Source organism: Drosophila hydei, unplaced genomic scaffold (genome assembly GCF_003285905.1).
Source record: "Drosophila hydei strain 15085-1641.00,03,60 unplaced genomic scaffold, DhydRS2 tig00008139-arrow-pilon, whole genome shotgun sequence".
Lineage (NCBI taxonomy): Eukaryota > Metazoa > Arthropoda > Insecta > Diptera > Drosophilidae > Drosophila > Drosophila hydei.
In genome coordinates this window covers 1,897,471-1,923,197 of record NW_022045847.1, presented here as the reverse complement: position 1 = coordinate 1,923,197, position 25,727 = coordinate 1,897,471, and the positions used below count along the sequence as shown (strand labels likewise).

Here is a 25,727-nt window from a genome sequence, read left to right as displayed (position 1 = left end):
GAGAGTTTGAGGACGTGCCGTTGGTTACCTAAATCCATAATATACAAAATCTGTGCGTTCATTATAGGATTTGGTTTTTTCCAACTTTTGTGGTATTCAAGCTATTTTTATCAATGGAATTGCGATTAGTTGTCGAAAACAAATAAAAACTCGTGCTACCTATGATATTCACGGAATATATTTCAACTCTCCAGCTTTTACGGTTGACGTGGAAGGATCTACTTGACACTTCAGCTTGATCAGGAACATATATACTTTAAGGTATCTGCCATGCCTCCTTCTGGCTTGTACATATATTTTCACAAAACAATTATAATCAGAGTTCCCATTTTCAATGCGTTCAGGGTGTAAAAAGTACATTTACCCGTTGAAGAAGGCCTCAATATGTATTTGTCAGTTTGGCAATAGCTAAGATGACGTTGGGTCATTTGTTAAGATTAAACGGATGAGGACGCAAATGAGCTCTTAAAAATTTATATAATATTATTGGGATGTTTTCCTACTTTGTATTCAAATGTAACTGCCTTGACAGTGCTACTTCTATAAGAAACACGCAAACACACACACGCACACGCACACAACCGGTATATGGCCTTAATTTTGCGTTTGTCATATAAATATTTACTTCGCTATTTTCTAACCGGACAGACAACAGCGGTGATTGGAACAAAATAGGTATTTTCTCACGAAACGTTTTGTCATGGGACACCCTATAACGGATTTGCAGTTCGGCCACAAGGAATGCATCAACTCTTTGCTGAGTGTTGATGAAATCTACATCAACTTCTAGTCTCGAATATGATTGACCTCTCTTCTGTTATTTGTGATCCCAAGGTAACTCTTAATTCTACAGTAAAATAGGAAAATCACCCTACAAATAGGGGTTACATACACATCACATCAGCACAAAAGCATGAGAATATATGTAAACGTACCTATAGATTACTTTGTTGGTTTTACTGTGTCTAACTCATTATTAATTTATACATTTTGCAAAACGTTACGACAATTTGGGGCATATTTTATATATTCTTGATAAGAGCATCATTGTCAAGCAACTAAAAGATAATCTGCTTTAGAGAAAATTTAGAGACAATATAAATAACAATACAATTATTATTATGATTGTTTAAATATTCCATTCAAAATTTCTATTTCTATTGGTATCAAACTCCACTCTGAAGACTGCAGCTACATGCAAGAAAAAGTTGACTTTTGACTACATTTAAGAATCAGATGTCGTCCAAACATTACTCATTGAGAACGGATCGCAGTGCTGCGGCGTGAAACTATTTATAAGGAAACGAGCCACAATCACAAACTTCATAAGGAAACCCAGTGATTTATGATAAATTCGGTCAATAATTAATTGTGGCAATATCAACTGCGCTGCAAAGGCATTCTGATCATAAAAATAAAAAAATAAAATAAAAACTAATAGATGAACCAACTCCAGTCGCCCCTAAAATCGAATGCTGTCCAACTACGTACAACTAAATTAGTTTAAGTGCCCGCTTTATACAAAAAAAATCAACAAATTATGTTAAAAAGCCCACTCAACAATTTAGTTATAACTTATTCCCGAAATTTGAGGAAATCATATCAAGTTTGTTTCAAATAATCGATAACTGTTCCCGTTTTATTGTTATCGATTCAAGTCATTGTTGAAATACAGTTACTAAATTATATCTCGTACGGCTTAAGCGCTAGAGTCTCGAAATTAATCATTCAGTTTTATGTGAATTTTATGGAGTTTTCATTCGTGTTATATTTTATATAAATACTCCAAATTGATCATTAAAGCTGTGTTCAGTTGGAAATAGGTTCAATATTTTAAGAAGTTTTACTGAGCTCACAAATATTGCAATAGAATATGTAAATCATATGCTGAAAATTTTATTAAAATCCGTTAAGTAAAAGAAAAGTTATAAAACCAAGCCATTGGCTAATTAGCACAAGCGCGTGGCAAGCAGCGCCAAGCGTAATTAGCTTTTCTAAACATTGAAATACATCCATAGAAATGCGTATATTCTTTTCTATTCAAAGAATCCAAATTGAGATTGAATTGTGCTTGAAGTGTCGCCTTCACTTTCGTTTAGATCTGCAACTTTATTCTGAAGCAATGCAGTGGAGGGTTGATAGAGGCAGAGCGCGTTGTTGAGCAGTTCTGGGTTCAGCTTCAGTCGACGTATGTCTCTCCTTTTGGTGATTCCTTTGCAAACTTGGAGTGGCGGTATTGGTAGAGTTGTGATGCGCATTGCGAAGCAGATGTTGGTTTGAGCTCTGTGTGCTAATGACAATTTTTCATTTTTTACTGCTAGACACAAACTATGGAAAATATTTTAAAACACAGATCGGACACTGGAGTATCTATTAGTCGGGCACCCTCGACTAGAGCTTTCTTACTTGTTAATGTATGTTAATACTGCTTGACTTCCAGCGAGATTAGGAATAAATACTTTGACAGTTATTCAAATGGTGCAGCCGAATATTTTGTTTGCCTCTTCCCCAGAAGGTCATTTGATACTTTAAAAAAACATCAGTTCAACTATGATATTCGCTTACAGACTAGTTTTAACGGACACTTCATGTAAGCAGGAGATTTTATTGGTCGACAGATTAGTTGTGATTGTATTAGGACGAATACATGTGGAAACATCTCCAATCAGAGCACTACTTTTTCTATTCCATTCCATCGAACAGTAAGCGCTTGAAATTTTTGCATCTAATTGCTTACAACTTTTATCAATGAACTTAATTCCGATTACCTGCCTGTGTTAATATCATTATTCTCATTGCAAAATTGACAATTTAACAACAGTTTCCAATAACTTTGTTCGAACAGAGGAATACAATAGTATTAATAAATATAAAATATAAATTATAAAATCTTTAATCAGTCGCAAAAATATTCGTCGAATACTATATACAAAATGCTACACCAAATGATCCAATAATAAAACATGGAAAAATGTGATATCCACATTAAATAAAGATTCTTCTATCTCTTGGAAAACAACAATAATTGAGTGCCAAGATGCACTGAGTGCTTAAATTAGTTTAGTAATTCACCAATTCACCTGATCTTAGTGACACTTATGCGGCTAGTGAGGAAAATAATACAATTTGTGCTCTGTTTCACCCATACCTATGCGATGAGACCTATTACATCCAAAACTTAGGTAACTCCAGGTGTAACATAGATAGAATTAAAAACATAAACCCAACAGCACTTTTATTCAATTGACAACAAGAATTCTAAAGAACGCCACCGATGGAAATGGAAACTTGAAAATAGGAAGTTATCGTCATTGGGAAATCAAGCAAACTATCGAAAGTTAGTTCCTCTTATCGCCCGATGGGGCTGGCTCCAATAATCAAGACTACGAATATTGTTGAAATCAACTTCACTTCTGCCAAATCCACTCGCATGGTGATTTTAGATAAGCCAAAACCAGAAAGCGCCATAATTTCCTAATAATTACATCACTGATCACGCAATAATCGAATGGGAAACAAATAAGAGTGCTCTCGGCAGGAGTGTCCGACTAGGAAATACCCGAATTCTACGCTGATCTGCCATTCCGATCAATATCAATATTTCGGAACAAGCACATGGCACTCATTTTTGTGATATTTACCAAAGCTTAATGCAGTTATAATACCCGCAGATAAACAGTGACCAAATTACTAGCTATGTGATTTAAACTCTTGAACTATGGAATATTATTATCTTATCATTTTACATCGATCTGAAAATATTCTACGTAGACATATAACCTTTATAATTTGATGTTATGATTGCATTTAAATATGTTTATTTCACACACTACTGGAACTAGTGCGGACAGCAATTAAAATTCGAAGCCCTAATAGGTATACCTTTAATAACGCCATAAATAGTAAATACATCACGTTTCGCCTTTCGTGGCTCATCTACTTGCAGTAACACGAGCGTATATTCCAAATTTGCAGTCCTTAGCTTCAAAAGCAGTCAAATGTTTAGCCTTCATAAGGCTAAGCAGACAAAAAAACCAATATACTCTTTTAACTTCGTCAACAGCAATAAAATGACCTCGTTATGTGTGCATTGTGCATTGAATATAGTTGGCTTACATAAATAAATATAATTAGCGTAACTGGACTGGAATATCAGCTCAAGTCGGAGTGTCCGACTAGGAGATACCCTGATCCCAGTCCCATCTACGTTTAATATATTCAAATATTTGTATCGAGTATTAAAAAAAAAACACAAATAAAAGCCGGCATTACAACAGCAAGACTCAAACCAAAATTGTCTACGCAACGCGCATCCACTCGACCAACACCGCCAGTTCACAATTAAGCAAAAAAATATCTGTTTACCGTCGCGTGGCATTGAGACATCATCAAGCGACGCCTCTACCAACACCGTCAATGCACTGCTTATGGGAGAAGTTGCAAATCTTAACTTAAAGAGCAGCTGGTAATTCAAGCACAATTCTATCGCAATTTCGATTCATCGAATAGAAAAAAATACACCTATTTTAATGCATGTGTGTAAGTATACATATGTATAAGAAAAAGGTGTACGCTTGGCGCTGCTTGCCACGCGCTTTGCAAATTGGCCAAACGTTTGGTTAATAACTTCTTTTCTCCTTCATGGATTTTAATGAAATGTTCAGCATATGATATACAAATTCTATTGGCTTGGTAGAGATGCAAACGACTTCACATAATGGCCCTATTTCCCAATGAACTTAAATTTTAAGAATTTGGGAAATTTGGAGCCGGTATCCAAAATATAACAAAATTCAGAACTGTATAATAATATGTGCATAAATATAAAAAAACATTTAGAGGCGCTAACTCTTAAGCGAGATATAATTTAATTACTGCATTTGAATTATACTTTTAATTGATAACAATAAAACGGGATATCAAATATTTGAAATAAAAACAAAAAACAAAAAATTTCAAGTCTCTAGCTCTTATAGATACTGAGATCGTTCACGCACACGACAGAAGAACGGACAGGGCTCAATCGACTCGGCTTATTGTCCTGATAAATCATATATATACTTTATGGTGTCTGTCTCCTTCTGCCTATTACATTTATTTGCACAAAAACCATTTTCACATTAACAATTAACAATCCGCTAAGTTTTTTCGAAACACCTATTTATGATAAATTAGTTAAAATTGATCAAGCTTTTAATCAGCTCCGATGAAGAAAAACGGTTAATTTTTCAAAGTTCAACTAATTTATTCCTTTAAAGAATTTGGAAAATAAACTCAAGGTTTATTTAAGCCTAAGATTAAAGTGTTTGATTTTCCGTATAAAGGTTTGGCGCCTACTCCGACAACAAATTTAAAAATACTATATCTTTGCTGAAACATTTACAAGTGTAAGTATCAAGCCAGGAAAACTTTGTCTCATAGTTTTGTAAATAAGATTCAAACATTTTACACATCAAAAAAGGCCCATGGGGCGTGGTTAATAGTTTTGATTCGAGATCCCTAGTAATTACTATTGACCCGCGACTTATAGATTATATAGTATAGACGCATCCTTGGGGCATGCCAAATCGGAAATATATACATTTTCGTTAATGCTACAGATATGATCAGCAAGCCTTGCAGATAAATCGATGTTGACCTCCACCATTCGAGCATAACTTTGTTTCTAATTATGTATGAATGTATCTTGCACCTTGCTGTCGTATTTCTAACGGATAGTCCTTTTTGCAGCGCTTTGGCTTGTTTTGTTTTAGATACACGTTCGTATTAAAATCTAGGCTAGTCTTGTGTCCTTTTATTGCAACAGCAATTTTTACAATTTAAATCTAGACAAAGACAATGGCTGCACAAAAACTTTTCCAAACAGACACACACAGTCTTTCTCGTCTATTGACATGGAAGTAGAAGCCAGAATCTTTAGCAAAAAAATCACTTTTTTGTCTTTCGGCAAAATTGCGGTTTTGTTTTCATATTTCGTTTTATAGTTATACTTTGTACTGCTCTGATATTTCTTTGTGCCAACAAACATCAAAGTATATCTGTAGACCTTTTTCATTATGCTATTTTTACACCCTATGCCAGGCGATGAAAGGGTATGCTGCACTTGTACTGAGCTTGGGCCACAACATTTTGAATGTAGTAAATGAATGCATTGACTTTATTGAGTAAATAATCATTTTTACACAAATATAAGATTTAAGACAAAATATACATATTTTTCTCAAAGTAATAGCTCGAAAACTCTATGGCAGCAGAGAAGGTTATCCTATCCTTCAAACACGTAATCTATCTAGCTAGTCTGGCAGCCGAGTTCGACTTGCTCAAACAAAAACACAAAAAGGACTTTTATAATTTTTATCATAGCTTGAATACCAATTTCAAATGAATTCGGCGAATTGATAGATACTCAATGATGCTCTTTAAATTCAAGAGGAAAATAAGAGTGTTCTAGTATACATACATATAAGAAAACAGATTCAAACGTGGTTGCCAGCAACAAAATATAATAATTGGATAATATGATAATATTTAAGCGATGGTTTTGGCTAAATAAAACTAGCAAGGAACCTGTAGTCGATAGAAAAGTTTGATGATGGTATTATGATGCAGATGGTTTCTGGATATTTATAATACGTACTCTACTTTTGAAACTTCGATCATAACTTGAGAAAACTTCACAAAACACTATATATCAAATACTTCTCTGTGTTGTTCTGGTTCTGCTCAAAGTTCTAATTTGATCAATATTCGAAATATATTCGAAAAATAAGAATATATCAGATATTAAAAGCCTTACTTAATTTATCAGAAGTGTGTATGATAAACGAAGTTTAAGTTGAACCCGATTGGATATCGATCGCGTTTGAATAATTGCCTGCTGAGATGATACTGGTTCACGCCCGAGAGAAGCTTCCTTAGTTTTGCGTGTTAAGTGGTTTTTGTTCTCTAGCAAGCGGCAATTACAATCAGATTAGTGGCATGAGTCCTTAAGCTCTTTGAAGCAAATGCAATGGTATAAGGGTTCGTCTTTGCCGTGAAACATTGAATACTCATTCATGATGTGAACTGAAGAGAGCATATAGGTTTTGTGTAAATTACAAACTGATGTTCGCATGAACCCAAAACATTACACCAATAATTTGCAACTTGGTGTGACTGATCAGGAAAGATTGTATTTTCTACAGTTTTGCAGCTCTCCAAATTTGAAAAGTATGTTACTATCGAACTCCTGTGCAGATCGACAAAGAATTAGATAATTAGATTGAAGAACATTAGGTGAGGCAAAGCTGTCTGTTAACTTGTTTAAACATTAAGCTGCAATGCAACTGTGATTCTGTTATCTGTTAAAACCAGGGTACAAAAAATAAATCAATAGTTATATTTAGATATTTTTATAGATATATTTAGATGGCTACAACGAACAATATAATTAATATAAATTCATAAAAGAAAATACCAAAGCACAACCATAAGCTGCGATGTCACTAACAGAACTGTTAACTAACAGTAACAGATGTAACATGCAGTTACATCTCTCACAAAGACTATCGATAACCCTATTTTGTCGCGATTTTCAGAGCTTACACGTCGGACCATCAAATGAGATAAAGCTTCGATCATCGGTTACTGTAGCATACTTAAGCCAGCATGAGACTCGAAACTCTAATACGCATTGTCCAGTGATTTGTGTATATATATATAAATATATATAGTGTATATGCATTCCTACGAGTGTATGTATAAGTCGATCGTTTTGGCGATCTGTTACGACCATGCGGGTTACGAGGCGTCACAATATTGACAGCGGTTGTATGCCAATTCTGTGGATATGCCCAGAGGATTGCTTTTAAGTAATTTTATCCTCATCCAGAATGCCACGAAGATGTCCACAAGCGGAGCAGCGCACATGCAATGTGAACGCATACATTGAAAGATTGGCTGGAAGGAAGGCCGGATGGATGACATGAATGCATGAAAACTTTGTCAGTCGCGTAATCATCGTAATAATTCGCTTCAACTTCAACAGTTGGCAGCAACGAGAAGCCAAGCGGAAATTACCAACACGCGATATTTAATTTTACCAAAAGGTAAACCAATCATTCGTCTGCTACGGCTGCGGCTGCGGCTGCTTTTGCTCTTCAACTTTGTTCAGTAGAGATAATTCCTCTGTCGAAGCTTCTGGGCATTCTTTACCTCTACTAAATGTATGAAAATAAAAAAATTGTATTCAAAATGTTTTCAGAGCTTATAATCAGTTTTCTCAGCAATGGAAGTGGATCCGAATTATAATTTCAACTAGGCCACACGCTGCAACTTCAACATTTATAAAAATATTTATAATTTATATGGAAAAGTTTCCGCAATGCTCACAAATTAAGAAGGAATCCTTTGACGCTATTTACATTATCATTTTATAAGGAAACGAAAGCGTAAGAGTTTTCTGGATCAGCATTAACAGCCAAGTCGATTGGACCGATTTCTCTACCTGTTCACATACAACTTCTGAGCTACTAAAGGCAAAGGATTTTGTATCACTATTTTGTATACTCACTGCCAAAAGAATATTAACTGTCTGTCCGTCACAATATTCCCCGTCGCTATTAGCTTGACCCTACCAAATATTTTTGGATATTCAATATCTTTACTACAATTGTAAAGCTGAAAACTCTAACTTTACCAGATTGATAGATAATCAGAAAAAACTATATGCTGCCCTGATTTAAAGCCACCAGCAACAAGTACAGTTATGTAAATAAAAGGACAATTCTAAAGGTCCAATTGGAAATATAGCTGGCCAGTTCTGTATAGATTTTTCCATATTTTACCGGTTGCAGCCCACATCGAAGTGCTTAGTTAATTAAACGTGATCAAAGCTTTTGAGAGTTTTTCAGAATCCAGCGTTGAAATGTGTATAAGTTTTTCAATTCTGGCTTGTAGAATAGAAAATATTTTACTCTTATCCATGCTCTTTATTTAAATTAAGCCAATTTAAGTTTATTGAAATAAAACTTTGCGCATTTTATAATTTGTTTCTTTCGTTTATTCAGTCAATTTCACAAAGAGAGATGCAGTAATATGGACCTACTTATCATTCACAATAAAACATACTTAAGACTGATGACTAAGCTTATGGCTATGTTCCTTGTCGAAACTCAATAAACACCAGTTCGAAGACATTATTAAACCAGACTCTAGTTGGAGATTTACTGTCTTTCCTATGTAGAATATAAAGCAGAATTTACTCCAGCCCAAGTTCTCCCCACTGCGATGAGAAATGTACACCATTCGATTTTTGAATATGAATGAAATATTTATCCAGATTTTCATACAACTTAATAAATTACTAATAAATTGTCGGATAACGATACGATAGTTAGCGTACACAGTTTGAAATAGGACACACAAGACTTTAGGAGGAAGTTTATATATGTATAACGTAAACACAGATCACAAATTCGCTTGTATTTAATATTTTATTTCGTTGTTTCTTACAAATACATATTTAAGTTATTTCTTATAGGAAAAATAAACAAACGTAATAAATTAATTTTACAAATATGCCAAAAGATTTAAGCTATTTAATACATCTAGAACTTTTACTTTTGGAGGCTTATTGCATTTGGTTTTTATACACAGTCAATGATGGTTATGTTGCGACATTAAAACTAATTAGTTGTAATAAGTTGTAATAATTTCATAGGTATTATTGCTTGGATACAATTTTAAGATTAAACTTGCAACTGTTATCTTGCCCGGGAAGAATAACTTATAGGATGGGATTGGATTTGACTACGCTACTTAAGGACGATTCAAGAATTAGAAATACTTTAGAATTATCTACAGTGGTAGCTCCGAAATTGACTATTGATCAGCATCGCTATGTATTGAAGTGCTGGCCGTACTGCTTTTATCGGGACTGTGTGATCTGCTGTTAGCCGGACTGGAGACTTTTGAAGCACTCGACCGCACAGACAGATCTTCTGGTTCGCTGTCATAAAAACTTTCTTTGGAAGACTCGCTGTGAACCGAAGGACTCAACCGCTTCAGCACATCATTCGTTCCACTTGTCGACTCCATCGCACTAGGCAGCCCATCAACTGCAGGATGCATAGAAGCAGCAGCAGCTGCAGCGAATGCAAAGAAATTCAAACTTGCGCTGAACATTTTACACCAATCCAAAAGAGCTCCACCCTGGCCATCGCCATCTGCCACTTGTGTAGAATTTACAGCTGTTTGGCTTGATTGAGCTTCGAATATGGGTTGAATCATGGAAGGAAGCGCAGCCTGGTTGTTGTTCATGCTTGGAGTTGTTGTGGATGTAAAAGCACAGTCAATATCATTATTGTTATTATCATTAATGTATTGAGTTTGGGTGGGCGATGGATTGTGCTTGGCTGGATCCTTCGCCCAGTTCTTCACACTCAGCAAGGGACAATTATATTTTTTGGCTTCTTCTAGCGTAGTAGGAGTGCAGTCAGGCTTTGGATTCGGTATGTTGTTTGGTTCCGTAAAATTAAGCTTGGGCGACAACTTGGAATTGAAAAGTGCCAATAAGTTAATCTGATGCACCATATTGCTGGTTGAATAGCCCGACACTGGTGAAGCGGAATCTTTGCTGGCAGCGTGGGCTTCCGTTATTTGCTGGATTGCTTCGGGGTTCAAGCTCTTTTGTTTTATAAACTCGACTAATGCAAACTTTTCCAGCAGTGCCTCGTTGTGAGTTGTGTAGGTCATCGCTTGGCACGGCAAACTGCCAATGCTGAGATCATCATAATTGGGCATTGTTGCAAATTTCGGAGGCAGCAATTGTAGTTCGAATTTGGCGCGTTTTTCTGGAGGCGTATCAAGGCTGGGCAGCCCCAAGTTGTCTGTGCCCAATTGACGGCACATGAATCTTAATTTTTGCTCATTTTTACACCAACCACGTAGCGTTGATTCTGGAACTCCTATGTCCCTGGAAACACTGGCTTTTGTTTCGCCATTATGAATTCTTTGAATTGCCCGCACTTTATCGTTCGGCGTTAAATTTCGTAGTGGGCGTTTGCCCCGAGTACTCATTCGAATATTCATATGCTGGTAGGCTGATATGTCCATTTTAAAATATTTATTTAAATTGACCGCAAACGATTGCGATATTCTATGCGCGCTGGTCAAGTTTACACGAATAAAACAACTGGTAACTGCGAGTATTGCGGCAATTGTTGTTCACTCTTCGAATTAACAGAAGGATGTGATTTTAATTCGGCGAACGTTGTCCTGTCGAAGCTGTGCTTGCTCCAAAGCGAGTTCAACACGTTTGCGGCGAAGAGCATGAACACAGCATACACAGCCATGTGTATGTGTGTGTGCACATAAACGAATGCCCATTTACTAACTCACACACTCACAGGCACACGTGCTCATGCTCTCTCGGAGAACAGGCACGAGAGAAATTCAGCAACAAGAACAACGAAAGAGCAGTTTACCACCACAACAACTTGTTACTCTGTCAAGCAGAGTTCGCTTCGCGCAAACGCTGTGCACCACAACTGAATGGGAACAGAATTGACAAATAAGACTAAGGTAATAAAACTCTTGATTTGGGTACGGTTTGTCTTACCCCTCTCTCAGCTGATTTGGCTTAAGAGCCAAGTTTCTGTGGTCCATTTAGTCAGTTCAGTTTTTAAACTCAAATTTACATGTATGTATATATATATATATATATATATAAAAAAATTTATATATAATATGTATATTTTACTTGGTCCCATAGATATAATTAACAGCTTTCATACTATAAAAATATATATTCTTTAATTTCCAACAGTCTGAATATTAAGAGTTAAGAAACATCTAAATTAAGGAATCGCCACTATATCTTTAAATATTACTAATAGCATCAAAACTAAAAAGATCTACATATTTAACCCGAAAGATTAAATAATTAGGATCTATTAGTAACAAATATCTACAATTATCCAGCCCCTAATCTTGGTACATAAATATTTTTTTTTAATTTTCAGCGGTTAGCATTTGAATTAAATTGACTTTAGTGGATGGCTAACGCAAATCGAATTATGGTATTCATCGACGAGAGTTTACAACTTTCGATAATTGTTAAGTTGAATCTGCGATAAATTGTTACGACCGCGTTCATTTTTGGTTTGATTTTTTAGTGTATTAATAAAATAATAAAAAATTATAATAATATGGGCCAGGATAGTATTTTATGTTAAGTTTAGCATTTTTTGGAAGCTGAAATCGGAAGTTTTATGAATATGAATTGCTAAAAAATATGTAATAAGTGGGAAGCAATTTTTAGCGCTTAGTCAACTTTGATAAACCTTTTTGATATACTCCCTGTCATATTTGGGAAGAAATTTACATAATTTCGCATAGGAAAAAAGAAACATTGTCCGTTTTATCTACTGTGTTCCATGTAATGCGTAATCCTTGTTTCCAGTTAAACTGGAATGAAATTATGGCAACTTTAACTCAATTTTCTTTCTTAAACTCAGTGAACACAAAAATTGAAAATGCGGTTAATTAATTTGTATATTATATAGAAATATATTTAAAAAAAAAAACAACTGTAATTCTTCAAATATATTTTCTACGCAGATGTTTAGCAAACAAACCTTCAAAGATTATTATTTTGATGTTCTTTTTTCCTTTTGGGTGGAGTTCATTTTCAAATTAAAATACTATTGGAAAATAATTATTAATCCAATTAACTTTTCTCGAGATTTTCGCAAGTGTTTGAGATTATCCCCTTCTTTAATATAGCTGACATATAAAATGTTATCTGTTGATGAACGGCAGCATTCATTATATTTAAATATTTCAACAGATCTCATGAAAATTTGCCTCTTAGCCATGCTTTTGTAATGCCACAGAACTCTAACTATTATCTATATATCTTATTTGCTATTGCATTAATAAATTCAATTTCAGTGCGCGCTAACTGAGCACAAACCAAAAATGCAACGTAAATAACAGAACTGTTTATTAACATTCAAAATAATGTAATTGCTCTGCTATCCTTCTCTGCTAAAAGAGTATTGCTCATCGAGGCCGCCGATGAAAGACTCAATATTGCTTCATCATGCTGCACTGTGACTGATTATTTTAAGTGATAGTCGAGCCAATTTAATTATATAAATATGTAAACATATATGAACATTAAAAAAATAAATATCCCGTTTTAAACCTGGTTTCAATGCACGATATTTTTAAGAACGTAATCGATAACTAAAAACTATCGTTTTTACTCATTTCACACTGTAAGCCAATTTAGATCTTTAATATAGTTGTGCTTAAAATTGTTTCCTCCAGCTAAAATCAAATAAAAGGTTAACCGGTTTAGCAACAGTCATGGCTATTCTATCTGTATTTTCGAAAACTAAATTAAATAATTATCCAATTACTAACAGCACCACAAAAAAGTTCTTGAGAAAATTGATAACTTTAGCCTTTTAGCACACTGCTCCACGCAGAACATGTTAATCCCGCTAAATATTTTGTTTACTGTATTCCTCAAAACTTAAACGTTTTAAAACGTTTTCAAATTCATAATGGATTTAGAAAATAATAACAATACAGTGTTGCCTGAATGCAAAAAGGAACACGTTGATAATAAACGTTCAGCATCCGTCGAAGAGAACAACGCTGCATATATCAAAAGATTGAAAGTAGGCTACAATGATACAAAAGTGGAGGACGCACATGTGACTGAGGATAACAAAAAAGCACCGACACAGAGCCCGAAAAAGCGTATACAACTGAATAATAGCAAGCCTAAGGTCAATAAAAATGAAGCATTTACATACGGCAACTATAGGCATTATTATGGCAAGCGTATTCTGGACACGGACTTCCATGACATACGCCTGGATATGCTTGCCATGCAGCCGGAGTTATTTCGTGGCAAACAGTTGCTCGACATTGGCTGCAATTCCGGTCACTTCTCTCTGGAAATAGCTAAAAAGTTTGAGGCAAAGAGTCTGGTTGGCCTGGACATCGATCGCACACTAACAAACGAGGCCCAATTGGCTGTCAATCTGCTTAAACGTTGCAGTAATATTTCTGCAACAACGGCTGCTGGAAAATTTCCATACAATGTGAAATTTGTACATGGCAACTACGTGCTAGCGGACGATGTGCTGCTTGAAATCGAGCGACCACAATTCGATGTTATACTCTGCCTCTCAGTCACTAAGTGGATACACCTCAATTTTTGTGATGCGGGCTTGAAGCAAGCCTTTCGACGGATGTACCTGCAGCTGCATCCAGGTGGCAAGCTGATACTAGAACCCCAGTCATTCGATAGCTATAAACGACGGAAAAAACTGACTGTAAGTGGAACTTAGCATTGGCCAATTAGGAAAATAACCTTTGATACCTCTTTCTTTTCAGGAGAACATAAGGAAGAACTACAATGCCATTCAATTCAAGCCAGATCAGTTTAGCGACTATCTACTCAGCCAAGATGTTGGCTTTGCCGACATGCAGCTGATGGGCGTACCAGCTCACTGCCAAGCGGGCTTCAAGCGTCCCATACTGATATTTAGCAAAGTCTAATCTAGTCTTTAGTATTTAAGGAAGATGTTAAAACACTATAATATTGAATATTCACTGTGTACGTAGCTTTTTATTGGGCGATGGTAATTGCTCTAGTATGGTGGGCATCTTTTCTAGCAGCTGCTCGGCACTCAATGTAAAGTCGCTGTCTGCCCACAGGAGGCGCAATTCGTTTAAGACCACGCCCACTTGCTTACCTACCAAGCCGTATGGTTTTAGCGTGTTGCCATTAATAGGTAAGCTGGGCGTCTGCCACTTCTTGAGCTCCGTGTAGAGCTCCAATTTGTTGGCATATTTTAGTAGCTGCTCAACGTAATCCCGTTTGGCATACGGCTGAAGGCACAATTTTTGATAATCACGTAGACAAGCATAATCGGAGTTTACCTGAAAAGACAGAATTGATCAAATTCCTAATTAAGGTAATATTTATTATGAAGATTACTCTGTCCCGCTGCTGCGTAATGAATAAAGCCAGGTCGCGCTCATAGGCACTAAGCTTAAGACGTTCGTGTAGCTTCATGGCCTCTTCACTGCTATGGAGCAAAGCAATCAAATATAGAATTGGATAATGTGGCTCATCGAAAAACTTGAGATCGACGCACAGTCGCTCAAACTCTTCAAGATTCGGATGACTGGGTAGTCCGCATTGCTGCAGCAAGTCGCAATTGTTCATTTCCAGCAGCAGCTCGCGATTAAAATTGCCAACTACAATCTTTTGAAGCTCTGCCCAAATGCGTTCGCCACTAATGCGTGCCAGACCATCGGCATTGGCCTTAATGGCCGCCAGCGTTGCCTTGTCATGGGAGTCTGCCTTCGCTGCTATGCGGCCATAGAAGCGAAAGTAACGAAGAATACGTAAGAAATCCTCCTTGATGCGCACATCGGCATCACCCACAAAAACGACGCGACGTTTTTGTACATCATCGTAGCCGTAAAAGTAATCGTAGACTGTGCCATCGAAGCCGAGAAACATGGAGTTAATGGTCAAGTCGCGACGATTAGCGTCCAGTTGCCAGTCCGTGGTAAAGACAACGTCCGCGTGGCGTCCATCTGTGCGCACATCGATACGCAACGTTGTCACCTCGAAATTCTCTTTGTTGTGAATGCGAGGCGTAATTGTACCATGCTTTTCGCCCTTAGCGTTAATCAGTCGCACCTCTTCCTTAGCAAACATCTCCTTCATCTGATCCGGCGTTGCAGTTGTGGCAAAATCAATGTCTTTCGGTTTGATGCTCATCAATATGTCTCGAACGGCGCCGCCAGCAATCCGCAGTTCGTAGTTATATTTCTTAAACAGAGCCACGAGAGCCTGCAACTCTGGTGTAAATATGCTATGGAATTCATCGCTGTCCACCTTCTTAAATGCGGGATTCTCACGCATCTTGGGCGGCTTTCCAAGCTGTGCTATTATCTCCGACGAAACTTTCGTCGACTTTTTGGCAATATTCGTTGGCGATGCCATGCGGCGCACAGATGTTCCGGAATAACAAGAGCACTGAAGCAAACGAGCAGAAGTCGATGCAGTGGCACCCGGCAAGCTCAGTAACTTGGTAATCAAGCATTTACCATGCATTTAAAAGCTGTGAAGCCCGGGAACATGCATTTATTAAACTTCAAAAAAATCAAAAATATCCAGCTAGGCAAGTAAATTATGTTAAAGCAGCTGATGACAATTTTAAGCCAGCTGATGAAACTCAGATTTGACTAACGTATGGGTTTTCGCTCCACAGCGACAGCTGACTGCTTTGGTATCGACAATATTAATAATCGGTTATCGAAATAAAACCATTTGCAATCAATGAGCGGTTTCTCATGGACATAATTGAATGTCATTAATGTATCTAAAATAAAAAAGGCTATTTCGTTTCTCACAAAGAATAGATTTGCATTCTTAAACTATATTAATTTTTAACCATTTCTTCGACAAATACCATTCCCATAGAAATGAATAATAATAAATTAATCAAAATGATAGTAATTATACACAATTTATTATTTCTAATATATATGTATATATATATATATATATATATATATATACCAATTTGCGCAAGTTGCAGTTCCTTTTTCCAATTTCAACAAGCATTTCTACTAAACAGTTTTACACATTGGGTATGTAAGCATATATAGTATTTCTTAATATGTATAAATTTGGGCTTACATTAAAACATTATATACATAAATTACGAGTGCGGAAGTAGCGATTCTTAAAAATAACTGAGAATTAAATTTGGACAATAGAATGAATTTCTAATTGATTACAATCAATGAATTAAAAAAAAAACAAGAAATGTAGCTACTTCCAATCTATATATACCAAACATATATATATATATATATATATGTATATATATATGTATATATATATATCTACATATATACATGTTGTACATGTGTGTGGATGTATAGCAACTACCAATCTTTAGTTAAAGAATTTTTAAATTTAAATTGCAGAATATTTTTTGTATTATGATAGTTTTGTCCCACTGCCAAAATTCAGGCTCAGTAAAAACAAGCATGACTTTCCACGTCTTTTCTTATATATAGTTATTCAATTTTACTTTCTTTGAATATGTATTTTTAATTATATTGATTTAATTTTTACAAGTTTAACATAATAGAACATCAGACATGTAAATTAAATTATTCGTTATGAGAAAAGTGAATCGTAATGTTGAGAAAAACCTAAAAATTGGTATATGGTCGCCAAATCCATGAAGCTTTTAACTTTTAACTAACATCTAACTAATAGACTATGCTCTTTACGATCTGACAATTTTTTACTCATTTAGTACATAACCTAAACACATGTGTAAAATATAACGAACCAGAAATTTCAAGATTATCGCAAAGACGCACTCAGCCCAATGCGTTGTTTAGTTATTTGAGCTAAATAGTAGTTACATTAACGTTGTATGGATGCTGCGATAGCAAGAAATAGCATTCGATCCAACGATTTACACTGACCTTAATTATTTCTATAATGCCTAATTAACTAACATATAATTCCGTTTATAATATATATATATATATATATATATAAATTTTTTTATATATATATAGATTTTTTCTTTTTATATATTTCTCAAACCTAACAGCCAGTTTATGCAAAAATATTTTTGATGCTCTTGTATTTATTATTGATTTTTTCTCATGTATTGTTCAATAATTTCATTTATTCATAATTCGCGTGTGTTTCTATTTAATGCTAATATTTTTTTATAATTTTTGTTTGTAGGTTTTTTAGTTTGTTTTTCTTAGTGCATTTCAGTAAAATCGGAGATCGCAGAATCTTGGGTTCAACACAATTTTATGGACGAGTCTCAATGCTATTTGCAGGCTTAGTATTACTCATTAGTTTTCTTGAACAGCATTATAAAGATTATCAACATTATAACCGAATAACTCCAGTTCGATATTTTCAGTATCTTCATTCCCACCGTCCTCGTTGTCGTCGTCATCGTCGTCGTTATTATCGCCCTCTTGCCCCTCCTCATCGCTTGAGGAATAAAGCTGAAGCGCCCGCAGCTGCATTTGCACAAAATGTTAATGTTCCATAAGGGCCGCTAAAACACAGAAAAAACCCAATCAGAATTTCAGATTCGAGGCGATAAAAAGTGAAGTGAGGTCTTACGCGATGGAGTTCGGCCGGTCTTGTTCTCATTGGGTGTGAAATTTAGAAAGTCCCATATCAAAATCGTATCATCGTGTGAGCTGCTGACAATTTGAAACTCATCGAATTGAAGGCGGAAAACTCGACCAGTATGTTCCTAAATATAATTAACATTTCATCAGTTATACATATAACTTATGAGAATTTAGAGTATTTACCACGAGCGTATTGAGGCACAGTGTATTAGAGGCGGCGCGTGGATCCAGAGCTGCAACCAAATCCCATACCTTAATCTTACCATCGTAGGCACCACTGACAATGCGCTTCGTATCAAAGCGGATGCAGCGCACCAACTCTTCATGACCTTCCAGCACACGCAGGCAGGCTCCGCATTCAATATCCCACAGCCTGTCGAGATATATATTTTAATAGAGATTAGGTGTACGAATAAATTTTAAATTACCTAATTGAATTGTCGGAACTGCCGCTAACCACTAGCCGATCTCTGTACTGCAGGCAAGCGATGCCACGTTTGTGGCCGTTCAGTGTACGCACAAATTCACAGCTCGATGTCGACCATACTTTGATGGTGCGATCCCCACTGGCAGACACAATATACTTCTCATCAAAGTCTACTACATTTACGGCGGCACGATGGCCGACTAGGACGCGACGCAACGTAATTTCGCTGGGCGAGGTCATGTCCCAGACCGCAATAGAGCGATCTTTGGAACATGTCACCATCATGCCATTATTGAAACGTAAATGTAGCACCGCCTCACAGTGATGAATCAACGTGTTGACCATCTCCCCAGTATTAACATCCCATACACGCACCGTGGAGTCGCTGGAGCCACTAATGATCACTTTATCATCATACTGTAAGCACAGAACCGAGCCAGTGTGTCCCATAAGTGTCTAAAATCAAGCAAAGAAGCAATTATTAATTAAGAGTTAATTTAACTCTTTCAAATTTAATTGAAATCTAACCTTGACACACTGCAAATCCGTTCGATCCCATATCTTAATGGTATTATCCCTTAGACCAGACACAATCTTCCCATCATCGTACTGCAAACAATAAACACCCTTAGAGTTCTCGGATCGACAATTGATACGGCGCAGCATGTGCCGTCCAGTTCGCCAATTGTTCTCTATGCTGTCAATATCCTAAGAATTACAATTAATTTGAATGTCAATTATTTGATTTCTCATTTTTGTTAGCCACTTACATTCATTATCTTGGGAAATAGTTCGCGATGGAATGAGTGTGGTCTCTGTGTTTGGCCGGGCCGTGGCTTGAACAGATGCTGCATCCAGTTGCGACGCTCAGCCAGGCCGCGCCATAGCGAGTCAGTGCGTACCTTGCGCTCAATGAGCTTCTTCCACAGCATGCCCTCGGATATAACGCGAAGCCATTCCTTGCACACCAGCTCGGCAGACTTGAGAGATTCGGCATCCAGATACGATAAAATATTCTCTGCAATATGATCGAGGCCTTTTTCTGTCAAGAAATAAAAGACGAATATAAAATTAGCCAAAAGTTAATATAAAATTATAAAAAGGTACCACTGATAGGCCCCGAGATACACTTATTTATATATACACTATCTTATTTTTTAAATTTTTAATACTATTAATTTTAAAAAATTTAAAAAAATATTTTAATGACCAGATTATCATATAACTGGAAAATTATCTAATCCAGATGATGAATGAATACGCGAACGACTTTATTTGTTAATGAGAGTTGATGACTCATGAAAACTTTCAGTTTGTTTAGCTTCAGTGCGTCTTGCTCTTTTTGAGCAATGCCAAGCAATTCAATATATAGGTAAATGAGTAACTAACATGCTTAAATATATCTACATTTATATATTAAGGTAAAAAAGAAACAACTAGTTGAAGGTCTCAGGCATGATTCATTGATGCAACAGTATATAAATTTACGCTCAAGAATTGCTTTACAGACACGCGCCACCTTCAAACTCAAGAGGGACCCACCTAGCGGTAATTTAGCAATGGGAGAGATAAGGAGAATTGAAAACGACCAATCGTCAGATGTCACAAGAGATTACTAAGCACAGCTATTATTGGAAGGAGCTAGGGGGAAGGAGAGCCGACCCTGTTGGGTCTGCAGTGAATTGCATAAAGTGCTGCATTTGCCAAACACAATTAAAAATGTGCATAACTCGCAAAGTGACTTTGCAACAACGACAACGTTGCAAATGCTGATGTAGTTCAAGTTGTCGTTGTTATTGCTTCGACGAGGTCTAACGGTTTATGTTGCCTGCCTATCCTCAGTCCAGCTGGCTGGCTGCTTCTCTCTTTCTCTCGCTCTCTACGCTTATGTGCACGTGTATGCGTGTGCTTAGTTAGCTGCCTTTGAAGTGCATTACAATGTAAATGAAAGAAACGGTGCTTATTCCCGCTCTCTTTCCCATTTTTAACACACACTCTCAATCCTGACTACACACAAGCAAAACAGTCCAACGAGAATTTGTTTCTTACTCTCTTTTGAATTGCTCTTTCCTAGCTGAGAGTTTTAACTATGTCATAAAATGTGTTACGGCATGGAAAAGTTTTGCTTTTTGAATCTAGATAATTTTTTAACTTGCTTCGCTTTCAAAGGCATTTTACCATTTCCTAAGGATGTCTTCTGAGTACGTTCACTTTCTAGACAAAAAGAAACTAAATTTAATTTATATAAATATTAATTTATATCTATCTTATCTAAATAACTACTTAAGAGACATATTTGTAGGTTTTGCTACACTAATCGGAATTTTATAGCTCTAAAATTGATTTCCTTGCTAAATATTTTGTTCATCGAATCAAATACTTAATGTATGACTTTTTGTTTTGCGCAGCGTTTGCTTGTTTTATTTTCATTCTGTTCCGGCAAAGCGCGTTTAATGGAAGCAATGACCTTTCAGTCAACAACATAAGCAGTGGAATCGCAGGCAGAAGCGGAGGAAGAGTCAGCGGCAACGACTCCACCAACAACAGAGAGCGCCACCTGCACTACCCTCCCCCTCTCCACGACTGCGGCCGCTGCCGCGTTCTCTCTCTCTCTCTCTCTCTCTTTCTGTAACAGTTGCACGGCAACAGCTAGGGGACAGGATAGGTAGGGGAAAAGGGAAAAGTAGATTCCATTCGTTCGGTTACCTTCACGTTTTGCAGTTCAACTTGGATTCTACACTTTTTTTTATTTGTTTGTTTTCCATGTTGCTTTTACTTTGGTTGTACTTTTAATCGATTATCTTTTAGTTCCAATATTCTGGTTTTTTTTATTTTTAAACTTATTTTTAATTAAGAGGCAATATACTAAAAATATATTAAAAATATAATGATAATACCTTAAGCACATTAATAGTACTTAAATTTTTTACAATACAATTTCAGAACTGTTTTTTTTTTATCATGAGAAGCATGGTCAATATGTATATATGTTCCTAATCAGGGCGACGAGATGAATCGATTTAGTCTGTTCGTCTGTGTGTCTGTGTATACGCAGGTTGTATACAAGATATGTACATCAGTGTCCGTTGGTTTCGGCATATGCACACAAGGAGCTTATACTGAACGAAACGGCACATCTGCTAATAGTTCAGGCTTACTACTAGCCTAAACTAAATCACTTTAATTTGCTTATGTTTGATATACTTACTTGGGAGCAGTGTTATAAAGTCGCGCTGTAGCATCGGCTTCAAAAAGGCATTGATCTGTCCGTGCTGATAGTGGCACATTCGCGATAGCAGCTGCTCGACAAAGTCCACCTGTGCGGCTTCGGTCCACTGTGTGAAGTACTGAAAGCATACATCCCGCTCCGTTTGATATGTGGGGGATGAATCTTTCTTGCGCACCGGATCGTACAGCATTGTGGTTGTGAACTGTATAATAAACAAAGAAAGAAAAGAGAGGAAAAAATGTTATTATGAAATTGAGTTTGCAGCTTAAGCAATATACATAATAAATATAACTCTACCGATGTCAACGGGCAGCGATTTCTAACGACGAACTGGAAAGTAGGTAACCTTTGTACTTCGCTATGGCATTAGCACATAGCAGGTTAAGTTTAAGTTGAAGTTGTGCAACCAGCAGATGAAATAACTTTGACCTTTGGCTTTCAATTACCCAATTTGTTTAATTTGAAAGATGGGCTTTTTGTAATTCTTGGTACTGCTACCAAATCGTGCACAGCTACAGGTGAGAACCAGAACAAGACCTACCTGTTCAGCCAAAATTGGTAAAAATTTATTTTTTTTGTATGTATTTCCATGTAAAGTTTTTTATGTGACAAGCAATGAAGAGCAGAGAAATTTCTCAAAAAAAAACTTTTTGGATCATGTTTCAGAAGTACTTGAATCTTACTCTATTCAATTAAATAACTTTATTATATTCTATTTATGCTCATGAGTAATAATAACAGTACAACAAAAAAAATATATATATATATGTATATATTAATATATATTTATATATATATATATATATATATATGACATGATAAGTGTTCATAGTCGAAATGTAGCTGTAATTGTACCTTGACTACAGATAAAGCTTGCCTATACATGTGTGTGTGTGAATAAACAATTGTTTGTATTTGTTTGTGTGTTTGCATGATTAGAGGTTTTAATTAATAGTATATATCATATTTACCATCGTTGATAGCATTATTGTTATTATTGTTATTGATATTTCTTTTCATTTGCGTTTGCATTAAAAGTAAAGTTAAAATCACTTCTTATACTAGAAGTTTGTTTAAGACTATTCAAGCATCTGGCATTCATAATTTCTAACGTTCAGACACTTGCCAGTGCAGTTAATAAGAAGACTATTCAGTTTTCTGTTTTCATACAGCTATGTGGGTCAGGGTACTACTTGAAAATTTTAACTCGCATATAGATATATTGCAGAAAAGCAAGGGCTAAATAAGAGGTGCGCGAAGCTGATTAGAGATGGCACTTTCGTCGCCGATAGTTCTCAATATTTAAATATTCCATATCCGATAACAGGAATCATAGATTGATACCAACTTATCAAGTTTGACAGTCACCAAAAACTGAATGGACATCAAGTATCGTTGCATTTTACTTCCACATTTTTTAATAAATCAAGCCATACGATTGACGATTTAAATGAAAGATGCAAGATATAAGACACAAAAACGAGAAGTTTATGAAATATATATCTATGGAAACAACGGGTCAGCTAGTTTAATAAGGATGGTTAGAAAAATATTTAATATGTAGATCTGCTTTCGATGATACTCATATTTAAAATGTATGGGTACATAAGTAAACCCTTGCCCTCGTGCATTACATTGTTCCTGTTACTACATTTTATTTGGCCCAGTTTCTTAAGCGGCATAAATTTATAATATAATAAAATAGTACGGTGAAAGGTCGCTTGATTGAACTTTCAATTTAGAAATTATTTATATCTATTGAAATGAACATAAATAAAACATAGTCCATTTAATAGCCAAACAACATTTATTCCATAAAGAATTAATGTGAATCATCTCGAGTAATTTACTTTTTTGGCAATTTTTTATCTTAAAATAAAAGTATTAATGTATAAGTAGATATATATATATATATATATATATATATATATATATATATATATATATATATATATATATATATATATATATATATATATAAAATGTACGAAAAAAATTGCTTATACGCAATTTGGTCGCCATCTCACCTTGATGTCAGCTTTTGGACTTGCAATAACAAAGACGACTCAAATGTAACTTAATTGCTGAACGCGTACATTTTGGTAAAAAATCAACTTTTGACCCAGAAACAGCCACTGCACACAGCAACACAAACCAAACAAATAAATTTATAAAACGTTTGACTGTTTTTTCATGCAGGGACTATTAACCTTCATATATATATATACATATATATATATATATATATATATATAAACAGGGATTAAAGGGATTGAATACACATTATTACTAATAATACTGTATATATAATTATGTATACATATTTATATATAACAGATTTGTGTACATAAACAAAACTTGAAAGTAACGAAGGCCAATTAACTGCTAATTACAAAAAATACACAAAGTCAGTTGAAGTAAATAAATGTCTTATTATGAGATACCCTGTACGTTTTTCTGATTTGATAAAATCAGTATTATAACATATTATAGCAATTATTGTACTGATATAATAGAGGAATTTAAATTTGAAACTTCAATCGATGGCCGATCGCTTATGTAGATAATATTAGTAGTTTGCATATATGTAAAATCTTTTTTACTTATGCCTACATCTGAACAGATTCGGACCATACCCATTTATTTCAATAATTAATGGGTACACAAAAAATGTGAGTAACTGCGAAATGTTTAAGGTTAAGCATTAAAGAAGAAAAGCTAACAAAATTTTTATTAGAGTGGACGAGTGAAAAACACATGTACATATGAATATACATATATAAGTGTGTGTATGTATACAAAAATAAAACAGAAATACTTATGCACAAAAATATATGCTTGCATATGCGACACCTTGAACATAATGTATGTACGTAGAAACGTATCTATGTATTAATATTGACATATTTACAAATGAACATCTGAAGAAAATGAATGAATAATGTACTTACTGCTTGTGCATTGGAGTTAGTCTCGTCCATTATTTTGTCAGTCTCCATTTTTATCATTGTTGTTGTTGTTTTGTTGTGTTTGTTAAATTTGTGTAGCTGCTCAAATTGCTGCTCTTTAATGCACGCACACACACAATCACACAGTGACTTTTTTCGCAATTAAATCAAGCAATGTGTATTTATTTAGCACATGGATTTTGGGCTATAATTTATAATTGGGCATCATTGGTAAGTTGAAAGAAAATTACAAAATGTGATTTGAGGTGTCCCTCTGCAACAACTCTCTTTTCAGGGTGGTGTTTAGCGCTTTCTCGTTTTTACCCAGTTACAAATTTCATTGCTTACTCGTTCGCGCTATATATATGTACTGTGTATTCACCACGGAACGCGTTTCTGCCACCAACAAATTCGTGTTATTCTCTTTGACAAGTCATTCTTTATATTTTTCGTTTGCTAGTTGCTGTCCGTTTAACACACCTAAATAGTTTTTAATCACACCGTGCAATTGCCTGCAAATACACGTATATTTGTGTGACTAATAAACATTAATTTTTAAATAATTTTTACAAATTTTTCTCCACTATTAAATGAGCGACGGCACGTAATGTTAGTTGTACCACAATATGCAATATGTTCAAACGAACGACTTTCCGAACTGAATGAACAGACGAGCTCTCGTTTGTTGTCTTGTTGGTTCCAGCTGTATGTCTGGTTCAACCTATCGATATCACACTCATTCGATTCACTTTTTATTTTAGCTTAGTTTTGAAAATTTTATTTTGAAATTGAATTATATTTGAATTAATTCAATTAAATATTATGTAGGTTATAATATTGAATTAATTAAAGTAAAAACAAAACATATGCTCCATAAAATTTATAATGAAAGTTAATATACAAACGCATTGAAAGT

General features: G+C 35.4%; 4 protein-coding genes across 6 annotated transcripts; 1 reads left to right on the top strand and 3 right to left on the bottom strand.

Annotated features, from left to right (window-relative positions):
* Nucleotides 1–9,590: 9,590 nt before the first annotated feature.
* On the bottom strand, nucleotides 9,591–11,504 carry LOC111601339 (protein distal antenna-related). Its single transcript, XM_023317868.2, has one exon. The coding sequence runs from the start codon at nucleotides 11,092–11,094 to the stop codon at nucleotides 9,862–9,864; it is 1,233 nt and encodes a 410-aa protein (XP_023173636.2). The 5' UTR covers nucleotides 11,095–11,504; the 3' UTR covers nucleotides 9,591–9,861.
* A 1,777-nt stretch (nucleotides 11,505–13,281) lies between these two features.
* On the top strand, nucleotides 13,282–14,612 carry LOC111601302 (probable RNA methyltransferase CG1239). The gene is made up of 2 exons (XM_023317817.2): nucleotides 13,282–14,333; nucleotides 14,395–14,612. Exons 1-2 carry the CDS (start codon nucleotides 13,554–13,556, stop codon nucleotides 14,557–14,559), a joined length of 945 nt encoding a protein of 314 aa, XP_023173585.2. The 5' UTR covers nucleotides 13,282–13,553; the 3' UTR covers nucleotides 14,560–14,612.
* LOC111601300 (CCA tRNA nucleotidyltransferase 1, mitochondrial) lies at nucleotides 14,611–16,251 on the bottom strand. The gene is made up of 2 exons (XM_023317816.2): nucleotides 15,002–16,251; nucleotides 14,611–14,943 (listed from the first exon to the last, which is right to left on the bottom strand). Exons 1-2 carry the CDS (start codon nucleotides 16,130–16,132, stop codon nucleotides 14,611–14,613), a joined length of 1,464 nt encoding a protein of 487 aa, XP_023173584.2. The 5' UTR covers nucleotides 16,133–16,251.
* Nucleotides 16,252–17,685: 1,434 nt separating this feature from the next.
* LOC111601297 (F-box/WD repeat-containing protein 11) lies at nucleotides 17,686–25,483 on the bottom strand. Of its 3 annotated transcripts, none has more exons than XM_023317811.2 (8): nucleotides 24,815–25,483; nucleotides 21,843–22,065; nucleotides 19,405–19,676; nucleotides 19,163–19,342; nucleotides 18,636–19,090; nucleotides 18,391–18,580; nucleotides 18,194–18,329; nucleotides 17,686–18,125 (listed from the first exon to the last, which is right to left on the bottom strand). In XM_023317811.2, exons 1-8 carry the CDS (start codon nucleotides 24,869–24,871, stop codon nucleotides 18,106–18,108), a joined length of 1,533 nt encoding a protein of 510 aa, XP_023173579.2. In that variant the 5' UTR covers nucleotides 24,872–25,483; the 3' UTR covers nucleotides 17,686–18,105. The 3 variants fall into 3 exon arrangements, with proteins under 3 accessions (XP_023173579.2, XP_023173581.2, XP_023173580.2); XM_023317813.2 differs by lacking the exon at nucleotides 24,815–25,483 and adding an exon at nucleotides 22,405–22,488; XM_023317812.2 differs by lacking the exon at nucleotides 24,815–25,483 and adding an exon at nucleotides 22,161–22,371.
* Between the last annotated feature and the right edge of the window lie 244 nt (nucleotides 25,484–25,727).

Coding starts and splice junctions, on each gene's coding strand:
- LOC111601339 (XM_023317868.2), bottom strand. CDS start 11,094: ATGGACATATCAGCCTACCAGCATATGAATATTCGAATGAGTACTCGG.
- LOC111601302 (XM_023317817.2), top strand. CDS start 13,554: ATGGATTTAGAAAATAATAACAATACAGTGTTGCCTGAATGCAAAAAG. Junction 14,334..14,394: donor AACGACGGAAAAAACTGACT/GTAAGTGGAACT, acceptor CTTTCTTTTCAG/GAGAACATAAGGAAGAACTA.
- LOC111601300 (XM_023317816.2), bottom strand. CDS start 16,132: ATGCATGGTAAATGCTTGATTACCAAGTTACTGAGCTTGCCGGGTGCC. Junction 14,944..15,001: donor TTACGCAGCAGCGGGACAGA/GTAATCTTCATA, acceptor CTGTCTTTTCAG/GTAAACTCCGATTATGCTTG.
- LOC111601297 (XM_023317811.2), bottom strand. CDS start 24,871: ATGATAAAAATGGAGACTGACAAAATAATGGACGAGACTAACTCCAAT. Junction 19,677..21,842: donor CTTTATAACACTGCTCCCAA/GTAAGTATATCA, acceptor ATTTCTTGACAG/AAAAAGGCCTCGATCATATT. Junction 18,126..18,193: donor GACCGGCCGAACTCCATCGC/GTAAGACCTCAC, acceptor TCTGTGTTTTAG/CGGCCCTTATGGAACATTAA.